General features: G+C 39.4%; 1 protein-coding gene, 1 non-coding gene and 1 pseudogene across 5 annotated transcripts in view; 1 reads left to right on the top strand and 2 right to left on the bottom strand.

The window, feature by feature from the left end:
• The window catches only part of NBEAL1 (neurobeachin like 1), a 208,360-nt gene that overhangs the window by 168,651 nt on the left and 22,712 nt on the right, over positions 1-16,997 (bottom strand). For 3 of the 4 annotated variants that reach the window (XM_055379437.2, XM_055379438.2, XM_019022754.4), the window contains exons 3-4: positions 12,524-12,615; positions 4,366-4,527 (exon numbers count right to left, since the gene is read on the bottom strand). In XM_055379437.2, the coding sequence (XP_055235412.2) occupies positions 4,366-4,527; positions 12,524-12,615 (254 nt within the window). Of the gene's footprint in view, positions 1-4,365; positions 4,528-12,523; positions 12,616-16,997 lie in introns of those variants that run through there. The other variant, XM_063695110.1, reaches the window with a different exon arrangement.
• On the top strand, positions 1,926-2,059 carry LOC115933862 (small nucleolar RNA SNORA1). The gene has a single exon (XR_004069708.1). It is a non-coding gene; the product is annotated as a small nucleolar RNA SNORA1 (small nucleolar RNA).
• On the bottom strand, positions 12,741-14,678 carry LOC101124674 (large ribosomal subunit protein uL30-like 1; annotated as a pseudogene).

The raw sequence follows: 16,997 nt of genomic DNA, 5'->3' as shown, positions 1-16,997 counted from the left end.
CAACCTCCGCCTCCTGGTTTAAAGCGATTCTTCCACCTCAGCCTCCCAAGTAGCTGGGATTACAAGCATGCAGTACCATTCCCAGCTAATTTTTGTATTTTTAGTAGAGACGGGGTTTCACCATGTTGGCCAGGCTGGTCCGGAACTCCTGACCTCAAGTGATCCACTCGCCTCGGCCTCGAAAAGTGCTGGGATTACAGGCGTGAGCCACTGTACTCCGCCAGCAGGACAATAATTTTTTTAAAACAATTGGCCAGGCATGGTGGTGTGCCTCCCAGCTACTCAGGAGGCTGAGGTGGGAGGATCACTTGAGCCAGGGAGGTTGAGGCTGTAGTGAGCCATGATCATGTCAGTACACTCCAGCCTGGAGTGTACAGATGGAGCAAGACTCTGTCTCAATTTTTTTAAAAAAGCATAATCCATGAAAGAAAAAAGTGAAGTCAAACTTCATTAAAATTAAAAGCTTCTGTTTTACAAAACACTATTAAAAGAATAAAAAGGCAAGTCGCAGACTATCAAAAAATATTTGCAAACCAGATACCTGCCAGACACAGTGGCTCATGCCTGTAATCCCAATATTTTGGGAGGGTGAGGTGGGAGGATCGCATGAGCCCAGGAGTTAGAGACCAGCCTGGGCAATATAGTGAGACCTCATCTCTACAAAAAATAAAAAAAAATCAGCCAAGCATGGTGGCATGTACCTGTGGTCCCACTTACTTGGGGTGGGGGGAACTGAAGAAGGAGGATAACTTGAGGCTGCAGTGAGCTGTGATCATGCCACCGCACCTCAGGCAACAGAACTCACTGCACCTGGGCAACAGAGTAAAACCCTGTCTCAAAACAACAACAACAACAATGACGACGACAAAAAAAACCCAGATACCTGATAAAGGAATTACATCTCAAAACAGTCAAAGATGTCTTAAAACTTAATAAGAAAACAATTCAATTTTTAAAAATGAGCAAAAGATCTAAATAGACACTTCACCAAAGAAGATACAAATGGTATATAGCCATATGAAAAGATGGTGAATATCTTTTGTCATTAGGGAATTGCAAATTAAAACAATAAGATACTACAAACACCTATTAAAATGGCTAAAATATAAAAGAATAGTATAATCCAATATTGGAAACCATGAAGAGCAACAGGAACTCTCATTCATTGTTGGTGGGAATGCAAAATGGTATAGCCATTTTGGTAGACAATTTTGCACTGACAAAGCTAAACATAAGCTTACCGTATGATACAGCAATTATACTCTTCAGCATTTACCTAAATGAGTTGAAAACTTATGTGTATGCAAAATCTGCACACAGATGTTTGTAGCAGCTTTATTCATAACTTCCAAAAATTGGAAGTAACCAAGATGTCCTGCAACAGGGGAATGAATAAACAAACTGTGGTATGTCCATAAGTAGAGTATTATTCTGTGACAAAAAGAAATGGGCTAACAAGCTACAAACACATGGAGGAGGACCAGGTGCGGTGGTTCATGCCTATAGTCCCAGCACCTTGGGAGGTCAAGGCGGAAGGATCACTTGAGCCCTGGAGTTTGAGACCAGCTTGAGCAACATGGCGAAACCCCTTCTCTACAAAAAATACAAATAAATAAATAAATAAATAACTGGGCATGGTGGCATGTACCTGTAGTCTCAGCTACTCAGAGGCTAAGGTGGAAAGATAAATTGAGCCCGGGAGGTCAAGGATGCAATGAGCCCTTATCAAGCAGCTGCACTCTAGCATGGGTGACAGAGTAAGACCTTGTCTAACAAACAAACAAACAAGAAACGTCATGGAGGACCCTTAAATGCATGTTGCTAAGTGAAGGAAGCCAGTCTGAAAAGGCTACATTCTGTATGATTCTAATTATGACACTCTGGTGAAAGCAAAACTAAAGACACCATTAAAATGTCAGTGGTTAAGCCTCATTCTAGATGAGAATGGGTACTGCTGATCATGGTGTCCAAAAAACTTAATGTGACTAAATTGAGACACAGGCTATGCTTCCATCACAGTACACATATTGCAGTGGTGACAATGAAACCTGTAACATTTGGTATGCTTATGATTAAAAAAAAAAAAAATTCAGTGGTTGACAGAGGTTGGGGCGGGCAGGGGTATAGGGTGTGTGTGTGTGGGTGTGTAAGGAATGAATAGGTGGAGCACAGGCCATTTTAGTGTAGGAAAACTATTCTATACGATCCTATAATGATGATTATGTCAAATTTATATATGACAACATAAATTAGTCAAAACCCATGAAACTATACAACACAAATAGTGAACCCTAATGTGCACATGGACCTTAGTTAATAATGTATAAATACTGGTTCATCAGCTGTAATAAATGTATCATACTAATATAAGATATTAGTAATAGAGGAAACTGAGGGGTATAGGAAAGGAGTATGTGGGAATTCTAGATTTATATAAAAACAGCTCTAAAACATAAAGTTTATTAAAGTTTTTAAATGGAGCTTTAAAAAAGTAAAGTGAGGTCTCTGGAAATAGAAACATGTTCTGTGACTGGTAGCTATTGAACATTAAATTTATCATAAGAAACTATCTACTACCCAAAAAATTTTTTTTCAACCAAAAAATTTGTTGAGCATTTCAGTGCTTCCCTCTATTACCAAAATCTAAACATAATGAATTTAAAACAAATATCTGTAGGATTTTTGATTTCAGCAAAATTGTAGTAGGTAGCTAGCACGAAAATATAGCAAATTATCAGAGGTCAACTTATGTCTTAGTACCTGAATAAACCCTTTCCCTTTAACCTTTTTTTTTTTTTGAGAAGAGTCTCGCTCCGTCACCCAGGCTGAAGTGCAATGGCACGATCTCGGCACACTGAAACCTCCGCCTCCCAGGTTCAAGCAATTCTCCTGCCTCTCAGCCTCCTGAGTAACTGGGATTTCAGGCACCCGCCACCATGCCTGGCTAATTTTTATATTTTTTTGGAGAGACAGGGTTTCACCATGTTGGCCAAGCTGGTCTCGAACTCCTGACCTCAAGCGATCCACCTCCTCGGCCTCCCAAAGTGCTGGGATTACAGGTGTGAGCAACTGTACCCGGCTGCATCCTTCAACCCTTATAATTCTTGTATTATTTTTCCAAATTTTAAGGATGAGGAAAAACACACAAATAAAAACATGTCTAAGGCTCTGGGAGAGCATAAATTAGGGGTGAAATGTTTTAGCAATTATTGATCAATCATTCCATAATTCCTGCAAAGGCAATGAGAAATTAAGCCAAAGGTGACTAAGAGGTAAATTAAGTCCCTATTCATCTACTAATTAATTATAAAATATTTATAAAACAAATAATGTATGTTATAGAAAGTGGCTTCCAAAAAGAAAATAGATTTAAAGATATAGAATGTAGCTTCCGAAATGAAGATAGGTTTCAAGAGGAATATGAACCAATAAACCAATGTTTCTTGAATTCTTATATGCAGATGCCCCTAAACCAATGGTTCTTGAATTCTTATATGCAGTGCCCCTAAACTAATGGTTCTTGAGTTCTTATATGTAGATGAATGTGGAATGCTTGAAAAATCCAGATTTTGAGCCCTTTTGAAACAGAATTTCCATAAGCAAGGCTCAAGCTCTATATTCTACTAAGTTTCCTTGTTGTTATTCATGCATACCAAAATGTAAGCACCACAGACCTAATTTATAAATGTGGGAAATATGATAACCTACAGGATAATTATACTTTATTTGATAAAATAATAAAATGAAATATCTGAATGATTTATTTTCACAAATAATAACACAGAGTAATAAAAATGCATATACATTTACAGGTGAGAACCATATGAAAAATACTGGTACAGTAATTTCTTGCTGAAGAAAAACTGTCATTGACTTTAATATAATTTTTTTAAATGTTGGCTAATGTTGCTATAACTAGGTATAGTAACTAAAAGTTTCCAACATGCTAACAAACCACAAGCCTATTCCAAAAAGTGCACTTACTCTTTAAAGCTCCATATCAACTACAAACATCACTAATAATAAATAAAATTAATTATTATTTTGGTAATGGAACAATTATATTAAAACAGATAATTAGCTTATTTTTTCTTTTTTTCTTTTTTATTTACTTAATTTATTAAAGTTCTGGGATATGTATGCAGAATGTGCAGGTTTGTTACATAGGTATACACATGCCATGGTGGTTTGCTGCATCCATCAACCCATCATCTACATTAGGTATTTCTCCTAATGTTATCCCTCCCGTAGCACCCTACCCACCAATAGGCCCAGTGTGTGATGTTCCCCTCCTCATCTCCATGTGTTCTCATTGTTCAACTCCCACCTATGAGTGAAAACTAGCTTATTTTTTCTACTAGATACCTGCAAAGAATAATGAAGAACTTGACAAGCAAAATTGACAAGGCTTGCTGTTGTTCCTCTAACCCATCTGCCATTTTCTGAACACACTGTAGAAGCTGGATCCTCAGAACCTGCAGAATATTATCAGGAAGCAGAGATATTCCTGGAGGCATATCATCTACCCTACAACAGAAAGGGAAAAAAATAAGAAGCCTGTTGAAATATAAGAAGAAAATCTCTGGCATTTAAATGAACTTCATTTTCAGTCCAAATCCTAAAGAAGCTCTTTTATTCATTCCAGATACTCTGTGCCTTCTCGTCTGCAACACAGATGCAGCACATGATGATTAGTAACTAGATTAGTAACTAGAAGTAACTAGAAGATTAGTAACTAGAAGATTATTAGAGCAGAGTGGTTTTTCTTATTTCAGAAGAGGCTTACTAAAGAGAGAGACAGACTATTTGATATCTTCAATTGTACTATTTTTAATGAAAATATTTAGAATAAATTATGTTCCACTTAAAAATACTATGTATACTAAATACTGTGTATAGCAGTGTGCATACCATTTCTAAAAGAAACAATAACCGTAAAGTAAAAATGAAGTATCTACATAACTAGTTTAATATGTCAACTGTTGGCCAGGTGCAGTGGCTCATGCCTGTAATCCCAGCACTTTTGGAGGCCGAGGTGGGCGGATCACGAGGTTAGGAGCTCGAGACCAGCCTGGCCAACATGGTGAAACCCCATCTCTACTAAAAATCCAAAAAATTAGCTGGTTTCATTGTATCATTTTACCAAATAAAGTGTAATTATCCTATAGGTTATCACATTTCCCACATTTATAAATTCGTCCCAGCTACTCAGGAGGCTGAGGCAGAAGAATCGCTTGAACCTGGGAGGCAGAGGTTGCAGTGAGCTGAGATTGTGCCACTGTACTCCAGCCTGGGTGACAGAGTGAGACTCTGTCTCAAAAAAAAAAAATTTGTCAACTGCTTTACTAAACATCATTGTTTAGTATAGACTCCCCAAGCCATGTGATCAGAAGAGGGAGAAAAGATAACCAGCAAAAGGAAAGAAGAGAGATAAAAGGGTATTAAAAAAAAAAAAAAAAGGAAATGTAGAGCTCTGAGCATGGGCATCAACAGAAGACTTTAAAAAGTAATGTATCAACATTTTGTGACAAATGGTTTCTATGTAAGACTATATGGTTCTTTAAGGGCAAATGCCAACATCCGACATGAGTGGTTCCTCTGGTGTTTCTTTCGTAATAAAAACCCATACCTGGATTCAACGTCTAAAGACATGGGTACTAAATCTCACCTCTGTAACACAGAGCTGATCATTTAACCTTTGAAGTTCCCTATGGACATTGAAGTACCCAACCTCATGAAATAATAAATCTGTGTTCCGAGAGGAGATGGTTTTAAGTGGGCTACGCAGATGAGCACAAGAGATGTATGGAAGGTCACTCCTGTGGTCACACAACCAAAACCAGAGAATACCTCCCTCCCTCCCCATCAAAAATCAGTGGCTTAAATAAAACCCTATCATCTCTGGGGATGGCAGAAAATCCAAAGCATAACAAAGCATGGATATCTTTTTTTTTTTTTTTTTTTTGAGATAAAGTCTTGCTGTGCCGCCAGGCTGGAGTGCAGTGGCGCGATCTCGGCTCACTGCAACCTCCGCCTCCTAGATTCAAGGGATTCTCATGCCTCAGGCTCCCGAGTAGCTGGGATTACAGGCACGTGCCACCACACCCACCTAATTTTTGTATTTTTCGTAGAGACAGGGTTTCACCATGTTGGCCAGGATGGTCTCAATCTCCTGACCTCGTGATCCCCCGCCTTGGCCCTCCAAAGTGCTAAGATTACAGGCGTGAGCCACCGTGCCCAGCCAAAAGCATGGATATCTTACCAGCCTGAAAGATGTGGGCTTAGAATCAAGGCACGTTGAGTCACAGATAATGAAAAAAATGCAGTATTTCTTATAAACCTGTTTCTGGCCTGAGGTCTATACCTGGTTGAAACCTATGCCAAATCAGCTAAGAAACAGAAAATTGGCTGGGCAACATAGCAAGACTTCATCTCCACTGGAAAAAAAAAATTAACCAGGTATAGTGGTATATGTCTGTGGTCCCAGCTACTTGGAGGCTAAGGCAGGAGGATCGCTTGAGCCCAAGAGTTCGAGGTTGCAGTGAGCTATGATCATGCCACTGCACTTCAGCCTGGTCGAGAGAGAAAGACCATCTCTCAAAAAAAAAAAAAAATAGAAATAGAAAATTGTGACTGCAACTTCTCTCATCATTATAGAGTGTTCAAAGAGATTTTTACACCATACTTAAAAATTGCTCCTAACCTGAATGGGTAGACAATTCCTGTGCTGCCACAGAAGGCATTACAGTAGAGGGACCTGCAGAGAGAGGTTAATATTTCCAGAGAAATGAGAGATAGGAAATATCCTGGCAAGTCCAAAAGACTTGTGGAAGACCTGAAGACATTGACCTAAGGAGAAGGACAGTAGAAACACAACTGAAGGGGCCAACATCTTAGAGTTCATCTAAAAAATGGAAGTAATCATACAAGTAGTATGTTCTATCAATATTTAATATTCTGTTAATATTTTAATAAAACAGATACAAAATAAAATTTTAAACATGAATGAAAAAATACCCATTCTCATGTAGGTTGCCAGTACATGACAGGTGGTTGCCAATACTTCTACAGGCAACTACATGTCTACTTGTGTGTGTGTTTTTTTTTTTTTTTTGAGATGGAGTTTCGCTCTTGTTGCCCAGGCTGGAGGTGCAATGGCGCAATCTCAGCTCACTGCAACCTTGGCCTCCCGCGTTCAAGCGATTCTGCTGCCTCAGTCTTCTGAGTAGCTGGGATTACAGGCATGTGCCACCACGCCCGCTAATTTTGTATTTTTAGTAGAGACGGGTTTTCTCCATGTTGGTCAGCCTTGCCACCACGCCCACTAATTTTGTATTTTTAGTAGAGACGGGGTTTCTCCATGTTGGTCAGGCAGGTCTCGAAATCCCGACCTCAGATGATCTGCCCGCCTCGGCCTCCCAAAGTGCTGGCATTACAGGCATAAGCCACCGCATCCGACCTATATGTCTACTTTTTAAGGAATGGTAGAGCTTTCTATGTGAACTGCTGTGGTCTGAATGCTGGTATCCCCCCAAATTTCATATGTTGTAAACTAACTCCCAATGCAATAGTATGAACAGGCGAGGCATTTAGGAAGTGATTAAGTCATGAAGGCTCTGCCCTCATGGATGGGATTACTGTCTTTATAAACAGAGTGAAGGGAGTTGCCCTGCCCCTTCCTCTGTGTGAGGACACAGTATTCATCCCTCTGCTGTGTAAGGACACAGCAAGAAACAGAAGACAGGCCCTCACCAGACACCAAATCTGCTGGTGTCTTAATCTTAGACTTCCCAGCTTCCAGAACTGTGAACAGTAAATATCTACTGTTGTTCTTGGCCGGGTGCGGTGGCTCATGCCTGTAATCCCAGTACTTTGGGAGGCTGAGGCGGGTGGATCACCTGAGGTCGGTGGATCACCTGAGGTCAGGAGATGGAGACCATCTTGGCTAACACGGTGAAACCCCGTCTCTACTAAAAGTACAAAAAAAATTAGCCAAGCCTGGTGGTGGGTGCCTGTAGTCCTGGCTACTCGAGAGGCTGAGGCAGGAGAATGGCGTGAACCTGGGAGGCAGAGGTTGCAGTGAGCCAAGATCAGGCCACTGCATTCCAGCCTGGGCAACAGAGTGAGACTCCGTCTCAAATAAATAAATAAATAAATAAATAAATAAATAAATAAATATCTACTGTTGTTCCTTAAAAAAAAAAGTTTCTAGTTCTGTAACCTGCAATTTTTTTAAGAGATAGGGTCTTGCTATATTGTCCAGGCTGGTCTCTAATTCCTGGCCTTAAGCTATCCTCCCACCTTGGCCTCCCAAAGGGCTGGGATTATAGGCTTGAGCCATTGTGCCCAACCTATAAAATTTGAGTATCAACTGCCCTATTTTACAGGGGTCTCAAACCAGAAGGTTAATATGCATTTTCAGCTGTGAAATATAGAAAGATCTATAAAAATGTAATATATTTTAAACATGCTATCACTAAAGCTTCAGAATCTTTTCATAAGCCACTGTATACTAATTTCCTATCCCTTTAAGAAAAATGCCCAAATCTGAATGGAGCTCCCTAAAGCATGCCTATGATTAAATGACAATTATACTTTATAGTTACCTCTTCTTCAGCTTATGCTTAATATGAAGTATTGCTAGTATTTTTACACTGAGTAAAAGGCTGTTTAACTATATGCAGAAAAATCTGAAGCACATAAGTAGTCACATGTAGAATACAGTTAGCCTCTTTCTGAACCATCCTACAACATAAATTAAGAAAGTGTTTTATAAAATGAACACCTGATTGTAATTAAATTACACAGAAAAAAGCCACAAAGCATATTATAAGGAATGCCAAATTCTATAACCCAGTTACAAATATTTCATTTTAGTTGAAGCACCATTTCACTTGTAGCTTTGGATTCTTTCATTCTCTTATTTAGAGGTAGTACCAGAAAATATCTCATTAATATATATATATATACATAATTTTTTTCCTGCTAAAGGGCTAAAAAGAGGTAATCTAAAAATAATATACAAAGATTCAGATATAACCAATTTTCAAAATTAAGCAAAGCTATTCCTCCTCACTTTTCCAAAAACATATGTCAACAAGAAAGAAAACATTCAATTTTCCAATATTTTATCCTACTTATTTAAAAGAGTATTTCCTTGTCCTTGGTCATCCCATTCTCTATATGCACATTGGTTTTAATAAATAATTAGTCAAAAAATCAGCTTCTAAAAAATGACTAAAGAGGACAAAAATTAGCTCCTCAGAAAGATTTTTTTTAATTATAAAATTAGGGCTTGGTTGAACATGCCTTATAGATAAAGTTGAAATTTTTGGCCATGTTCCTAATGTTATGAGCATTTAAGGACTTGGAAGCATTTTCCCACCTCTAGGACTTTAGTGTTCAAAATTCTATGCTTCTTTTGTTGCAGTTTCCCAAATTCCACAAATCTGTTCCATTCCTCTGTTTGGCTCTTGAATGTCTACTGTAAACCAATGGTTGTCTGTGTCTACTACAGGAAGCAGCCTAGGTTGAAGTTCAAAGGCTTTATATTCTAGTAAAAGCCATCTCTGCTTTACATTATGAATTCTCTAAAGTCAGTTTACTTTATATGAGGATTAGCCATATGTCTCTTATCTTCAAGGTGATTTGACTAATTTCATAAAATATCTTGTACATAGCATGTACTTAAAAATCTGAATGTTTTCTATTAGAAAAATTAAATTCATGGTTCAGTTTTTTGACAAAAACATGAAACACAGTATTAAGTAAACAAACTATATCACAAATACAGCAATGCTCTTGGCGTTCTTCATGTTAAACATAGTGGCAATATAAGTCTACATAATGTTTTTGGAAACAGTGTCCCAAGAAAGGAGACACTGGTAATGTATGGATGATAACAACTGCACCTTAGAAACTTTAGAAGTCTTCATTCTAATATTCCAAACATTTAAAGGCTCAAATCCTAACTCTGTAAAATTCTTAGCTCCATGATTTAAAGCAAGCTATGAATTATTAAAACAGAAGTACTTCTAAGCACAAATCATAAGAATATTATTTTATTGGTAAAAAGTAGTAATAAATAATTTTATTTTGAGAAAAGGTCAAGAGTTAATACTCCCTAAACTTTATAAACCTAACATGAATAATATTCTAATGAGGAAGACATCTGAAACTGGATTTATAAATAACGAAGTACTAGTCTTTTTTTAGTACACTCACATCCTTACTTGAGTTGAGTATCTTGGTCCAAAGCTCTAGCGACATCTCTGGACTATCACAATTATCTCTTAACTGGGCTCCTTGCCTTCAGTCTCAACCCTCTCCACCAGCCACTAAAGTGACTTTGAAACATAAACTTGATGATCAAGACACTCTACACAGAAAATTTTTCAGTAGCACTCTTATTTTCCATAACAACAACAAAAAAGTCAAAGTCCATTTGTATTGCATGCATGGTACCTCATGATCTGGCCCCTATTTCTCTAGACTCAATTCTCCTTTACTACTTCTGATTGCCTACCTCTATCCCCAAAATGCAAACACTTTTCCTCCTTGAAGATTTAAGTCTCCAGATACTCTTTCTCATCATCAACCACCATCCATTCCTCCCTTCTCCCCTCAACACATTTTTTTTTTTTTTTTTTTGAGACAGGGTCTCACTCTGTCACCCAGGCTGGAGTGCAGTGGCACGATCACAGCACACTACAGCCTCAACTCTCTGGGCCAAATCGATCCTCCCACCTCTGCCTCCCAAGTATCTGGGACTACAGGTGCACACCACCATTTTTAATTATTTGTAGAAACGGGGTTTTGCCATGTTGCCCAGGCTGGTCTCAAACTCCTAGGCTCAAGTAAGCTGCCTGCCTCAACCTCCCAAAGTGCTGGGACTACAGATGTGAGCCACTGCACCCGGCCAACACTTATCTTAAACTGGCACTCCTTTTGTGGCTAGATGCCTCTCTCCATTTTTCTTGCATTTTACCCCAGCCAATCTCTCTTACTGAACAACTATTAGGCCTTCAAGATAGCTTAAGATATAGAAAAAACTTTATCTAAAAAGTGGGCCTGGGAAATGGTATGGAAGTGGGGAGTGGTGGTGGGTGGAAAAATGAAAGATTTGTACTTTCAGTAGTACTTTTCCATAAATTTGAATTTTTCCATTTTACGATTTTTAAATCTAGTTTCTAAAAATCTAAACACTTCACCTCCTCTAAGATGTTTTCTAAGGTCCTACTGTAAGGCCAGGAATGAAAATAAGTTTCAACTCACATGCCTATTGTATAATAAAGAATATATATCTGGTCTTTGTCCCAGTTTTCTGGCACATAGCTTCAAAAACCCTTGAGATTTTCTGAGTGATATTCAGAATGTCTTTTGTTATTCATAATAAGCCCTATGGATTACACCTGAGTCTATGCAAATGAAGTGACTCAAGGTAAGCCCTTAGTTTCAATAGAAGGCTGCTCCTATCGGAAAGACCAAGCATTGGCCAAGGGGCAGTGGCTCACACCTATAATCCCAGCACTTTGGGAGTCCGAGGCAGGTGGATCATGAGGTCAAGAGATCGAGATCATACTGGCCAACATGGTGAAACCCTGTCTCTACCAAAAATACAAAAATTAGCCAAGCATGGTGGCGCGTGCCTGTAGTCCCAGCTACTTGGGAGGCTGAGGCAGGAGAATTGCTTGAACCTAGGAGGTGGAGGTTATAGTGAGCCAAGATCGTGCCACTGCACAGCCTGTCGACAGAGCAATACTCCATTTCAAATAAAAGAAAAAAAAAAAAAAAGAAAGAACAAGCATTAATTACAGGGCTGGAACTTTCAGCCTCACCACCACTTATACTTCTACGGAGAGGGAAATTGAGCTCAACCACATAATCAATTATGTAGTAAGACTCCAGTAAAACTCTGGACACCCAAAACTTGAAGAACTTCCTGATTAGTGAACACGCTGATGTTCAGGAAGGGCAACACACCTGACTCCATGGGGAGAGGGCATGGAAGCTCTGCCTCCAGACCCTTCCACACCTTGTCCTATGTGTATTCATTACAATAAAGCCGTAATCACAAGTATAGTGCTTTCAGTGAGTTTTTCAAGTCAGTGTCGTGAGTTACTGAACTTGAGGTGGGGAGGTGTGAGAACCCAGAATTTATAGCCAGTTGGTCTGAAGTATGGGTGGTCCCCAAGACTTGTAGTGGCTAATGTCTGAAGTGAAGGCAGTCTTACGGAGGACTTTGCCCTTTACTTGTGGGATCTGGTAGTTAGTGTCAGAAATGAAGTGTGTTGCAGAACACCAGTTGGTAGTGTCCTAGAAAAGCAGAGTTTTCTAGAAGCCAGGTCTGGCATCATCAAGAAAGACTATTGTCATCAATTAGCTATGTCTCTATGAGAATAGGGTTATTCATGAGTATCAAGAGGGTAACATAATTGCCATCCTTGTAATATGTCATCAATGAAATCTTTGTGCCAAAAATGAAAAACTCATCCAGGGGTTACAAATTAGCGTTTCTACATACCTGGTAGGCAGCTTTTCAAAGTCAACGTCTAAAAATTGTTCATAGCTAGAAACAAAAGTGTCCAACCATAGCTTCAGGTAATCTGGATCTTTCTGAAATAACAAAACCATTATAATATTAAGTATGCCTATCAGGAAAAAAAAATGCTTCTACACCTATTAAGCAGTTACCTAAAGAATCAATACTATGAAATCTCTAAGTGATATTTAGGAGTACATATGTGCTGTTTTAAAATGTACATTAAGTATATGGAACTCTCAAATGGCTTCTCAGGTCACTCAAAGAGCTAAAATCTTAACAATGTTCTATAAAAGTTTAAACAATTTGCCCTCCCATATCCCTGTAACCTTGTCCACTGTTACCCTGTACTATACTGGCCTTCTGGCTGTTTCCTGGGACGTGCCAGACATGCTCCCACCCTAAGGACTTTGCACTGGCTGTTTTCTCTACCCAGAACACTCTTCTCCCAGGTATCTGAATGGCTACTCCCTCATCTTCTTTTTTTTCTGGACAACTGAACATTTATTTGTGTGCCTTTCTTCTTACGTGTATTTCAAGTCTTTTCAAAACAAGGCCCCAGGACTCTCCAGATTAAATTATGTCCCTGGGCTTGGTCCATTGCTGTGGGAGTCTTAGGGAGCCTTGTACAAATGCTTGAGTTACTCATTTACCAACAATAAACCCTAGGATAGAAAATGCAACAAAGCAGGACTCCTTCCATGGCATGTGCTGATTTCTGACGAGACAGCAGCCAATATAGAAAACACTGGACTTTTTCCTTAGAACTGGACTGTGATGAGAGGTGCTTGCCATGAACATAAGCCACTATATTTTAACCCTTCCTTTCCGATTTTTGAAGATAAGGCAGGGAATAATCTTCTCTGAAGATACCTGATGATAATTCCCCCCAAAACAAAAACACATGCTTCCACTGCACTGTGCTTTCAAATATTCTGGGTCTTGTTCAGCTGGCAGATGAGCTGACTGATGCATTCACCCCGATAGCCATGTGAGCCCATCTCCTTGAGGAAGCCCACTATATTTTTGGTATACAGTGGAGGTTGCAGTGAGCCGAGATCGCACTACTGCACTCCAGCCTGAGCATGATGGGTCACCAAAAGGTGGAAAGGGAGCAAGAACTATGAGATCTCCTGGAAATACTTCCCTGGGAAGGCAATTTCATGAATGAGGTCTTCCAAGCAAATGTCACCAAACTTCTCCAGGTGCTCCTCAATCACTGTGTTGTCTGTCAGAGGGATGGTCTTATTCTTGACCTTGGCTTGTTCATGTTTCAAAGTGAGTTCCCGCACAGACTTCAGATTTGGAAATCCCCAGGTCACATAAGTTTCCACTATAAGCAGCATTTTTAGGTTCTGGGGGTTGACTTTTACAAAGACACCACTAAAAATTTTCTTCAGGCGAAGTCTTACAACGGTTCTCTCCACCGGTAAACTCATGCCATTAATCCTTTTGATGTGTACAACAAAGGCCATGGCATGTTTATCTGGCAATTCCAAGGCATGAGGTCTCACTTCTAGTCGTCTGAGATGCACCTTGTCACATTTCTGCCTCCAGGAATCATGTAGGAATGATTCCAGTCGCTTAAACCTGAGTCTTTTTCCTTTCCTCTGCTCCTTCTTTGCCAAAAGTGCCTGCTTTGCCTGAGTGGCTCTGAGGGCTTGATAAGCCTTCCTCTTTTTCAGGAGATTTTCTGGAACCAAATGGATTTTTCTTTGCTCTTGCTCTGCCATCTTTCTAGTGTTGAAGGACTGATCATGCACAACCCCACCCCAAGTCATTTTTTAAATGACATATTCTCAATGAGGCCTATTTTTACTCCTTCTTAAAACCAGAAACCTCACCACCCCTTTACCTTACCTTATGTTCCCTCCACCATGGTCCTTTATCACCTTTCATCTATAATTTACTTATCAGTTTATTTTTTGTCACTTCCCCAGAATACAGGTTTCACAAGTGCAGAGATTTTCATTTGTTTGTTTACTAATGAACACCAGTACCTTAAATAGTCGCTGGCACTGAGACAGTGCTCAATAAATATTTGTTCCATGAATTAAGAGTAACATGCATAAATGAAATCAAATTGGAAATGGATCATTAACGTAAACATAAAAACTGAAACCCAAATTTTCTAGAAGAAAATACACCAGGCACAGTGGCTCATGCCAGTAATTCCAGCACTTTGGGAGCCCGAGGCAGGAGATCACCTGAGGTCAGGGGTTTGAGATGAGCCTGGTCAACATGGCGAAACCCCATCTCTACTAAAAATACAAAAATTAGACAGGTGTGGTGGTACAAGCCTGTAGTCCCAGCTACTCGGGGGGCTGAGGCATGAGAATTGCTTGAACCCAGGAGGCGGAGGTTGCAGTGAGCTGAGATCATGCTACTGCACTCCAGCCTGAGCAACAAAGCAAGACTCTGTCTCAGAAAGGACAGGACAAGACAGGACAGGACAGGACAGGAAAGGAAAGGGAAGGGAAAGGAAGGGAAGGAGAAGGGGAGGGGAGGGGGAGGGGGAGGGGGGAGGGGGGAGGGGGAGGGGGAGGGGAAGGGAACGGGAAGGGAAGGGAAGGGAAAGGAAAGGAAAGGAAAGAAAAGGAAAGGAAGGAAAAAAAACAGGACAAGACAAGACAAGACAGACAAGAAAGACAACACTAGACTGAATCACTTTGCTACCTGGGGATAAACAGAGGTTTCTTAGGACAAAAAAATCATAAACTGAAAAAGAAAAAAAAGATAACTGGTATTAATCAAAATTTAAAACTTCTACTCATCAAAAGACACTATTAAGAAAATGGAGGCTGGGTGCAGTGGCTCACGACTGTAACCCCTGCACTTTGGGAAGCTGATGTGAGAGAATCGCTTGAGCCCAGGAATTCGAGACCAGCCTAAGCAACATAGCGAGATCCCATCTCTTCAAAAAATAGAAAAAAATTAGCTTGGTGTGGTTGTGCATGCCAGCAGTCCCAGTTACTCAGGAGGTTGAGATTGGAGGAATTCTTGAGCTCAGGAAGTCAAGACTGGGGTGAGCTGTGATCGTGCCACTGAGTGACACATGCCATCAGTAAACAAAAAGATGAAAATCTCTGCACTTGTGAAACCTATATTCTGGTGCCAGAGTGAGACTCTAAAGAAAAAAGAAAATGGAAAGACAAACCACACTGGCTGAAAATATTCTCAGGGACTTGTATGAAAAACATAAAGATCTCCTACAAATCAATAACAAAAAGACAATTCGATTTAAAAATGGGCAAAAAGCTTGGACACTTCACAAAAGGGAATATACAAACGGCCAAACGGCATCCTAATCTGTGATCAATATCATTAGTTATCCAGAGAAATGCAAATTAAAACCAAATAAGGTACTATTATATACCCACTAGAATGGCTAAAAGTAGAAAAACTATATCATGTTAGTGAAGACGTGCAGTAACTGTAACTCTCATACATTACTGGTGGCAGTATGAAATAGGATCACCACTTAGAAAAGTTTAAGTTAAATATACACATATCAAACAGCCCAGCCATTCCTCTCCCAGATAAATGAATACAAATATCCACAAAAACACTTGTACAAAAATGTTTATGGAAACTTTGTTTATAATAGCCCAAAGCTGAAAACAAAAATTCTATCAAGTTAATGGATAAACAAATTGTTGTACATTCGTACAATGGAATACTATTCCAGGAATAAAAATGATTATTGATACTTACAATGACAAAAAAAATTTTCAAAAATCTATTGAGCAAAAGATGTTAGGCATCAAAGCACATACTACTTATTTATTTATTCATGTATTTATTTGTGTATTTATTTATTTATTTATGAGACAGGTTCTCACTCTGTTACCCAGGCCGGAGTGCAGTGGCACAATCACGGTTCACTATGGCCTCAAACTCCTGAGCCCAAGGAATCCTCCTGCCTCAGCATTCCAAGTAGCTGGGATTACAGCTATCATGCCTGGTTAATTTTTGTATTTTTTGTAGAGACAGGGTCTTGTTACGGTCTCAAACTCCTGGCCTCAAGTGATCCTCCCACCTTGGCCTCCCAAAGTGCTGGGATTATAGGTTGAGCCACCTTGACCAGCCTGATATCACTTATATGAAGTTCTAGAGCAGTCTATGGTAACAGAAATTAGACAACATGGCTGCCTCTGGGAGGACTGACTGCAAAGAGGCACAAAGGGAACTTTCCTAGGTGATGGAAATTTTCCATTTCTCGACTAAAGTAGTGTTTATACAAATGTTTGCGTGTATCAAAATTCATCACATTTGACACTTAAAATCTGTGCATTTTAATGCTTTGTGACATTTCAATAAAGCTGAGTTGAAAAAAAACTATGATCCCTTGGAAATTTTTAAGTACATTAACTGTATCTCAAAAAATGATGCTCAATTCTTTTCCTTTGCCTCCTCAATACTTCCTTATGTCAGTCAGATTTCAATATGTGATTTC

The sequence above is a fragment of the Gorilla gorilla genome, chromosome 11 (genome assembly GCF_029281585.2).
Source record: "Gorilla gorilla gorilla isolate KB3781 chromosome 11, NHGRI_mGorGor1-v2.1_pri, whole genome shotgun sequence".
Lineage (NCBI taxonomy): Eukaryota > Metazoa > Chordata > Mammalia > Primates > Hominidae > Gorilla > Gorilla gorilla.
The sequence above is the reverse complement of the archived record's forward strand: the minus strand, read 5'-3'. Positions and strand labels throughout refer to the sequence as shown.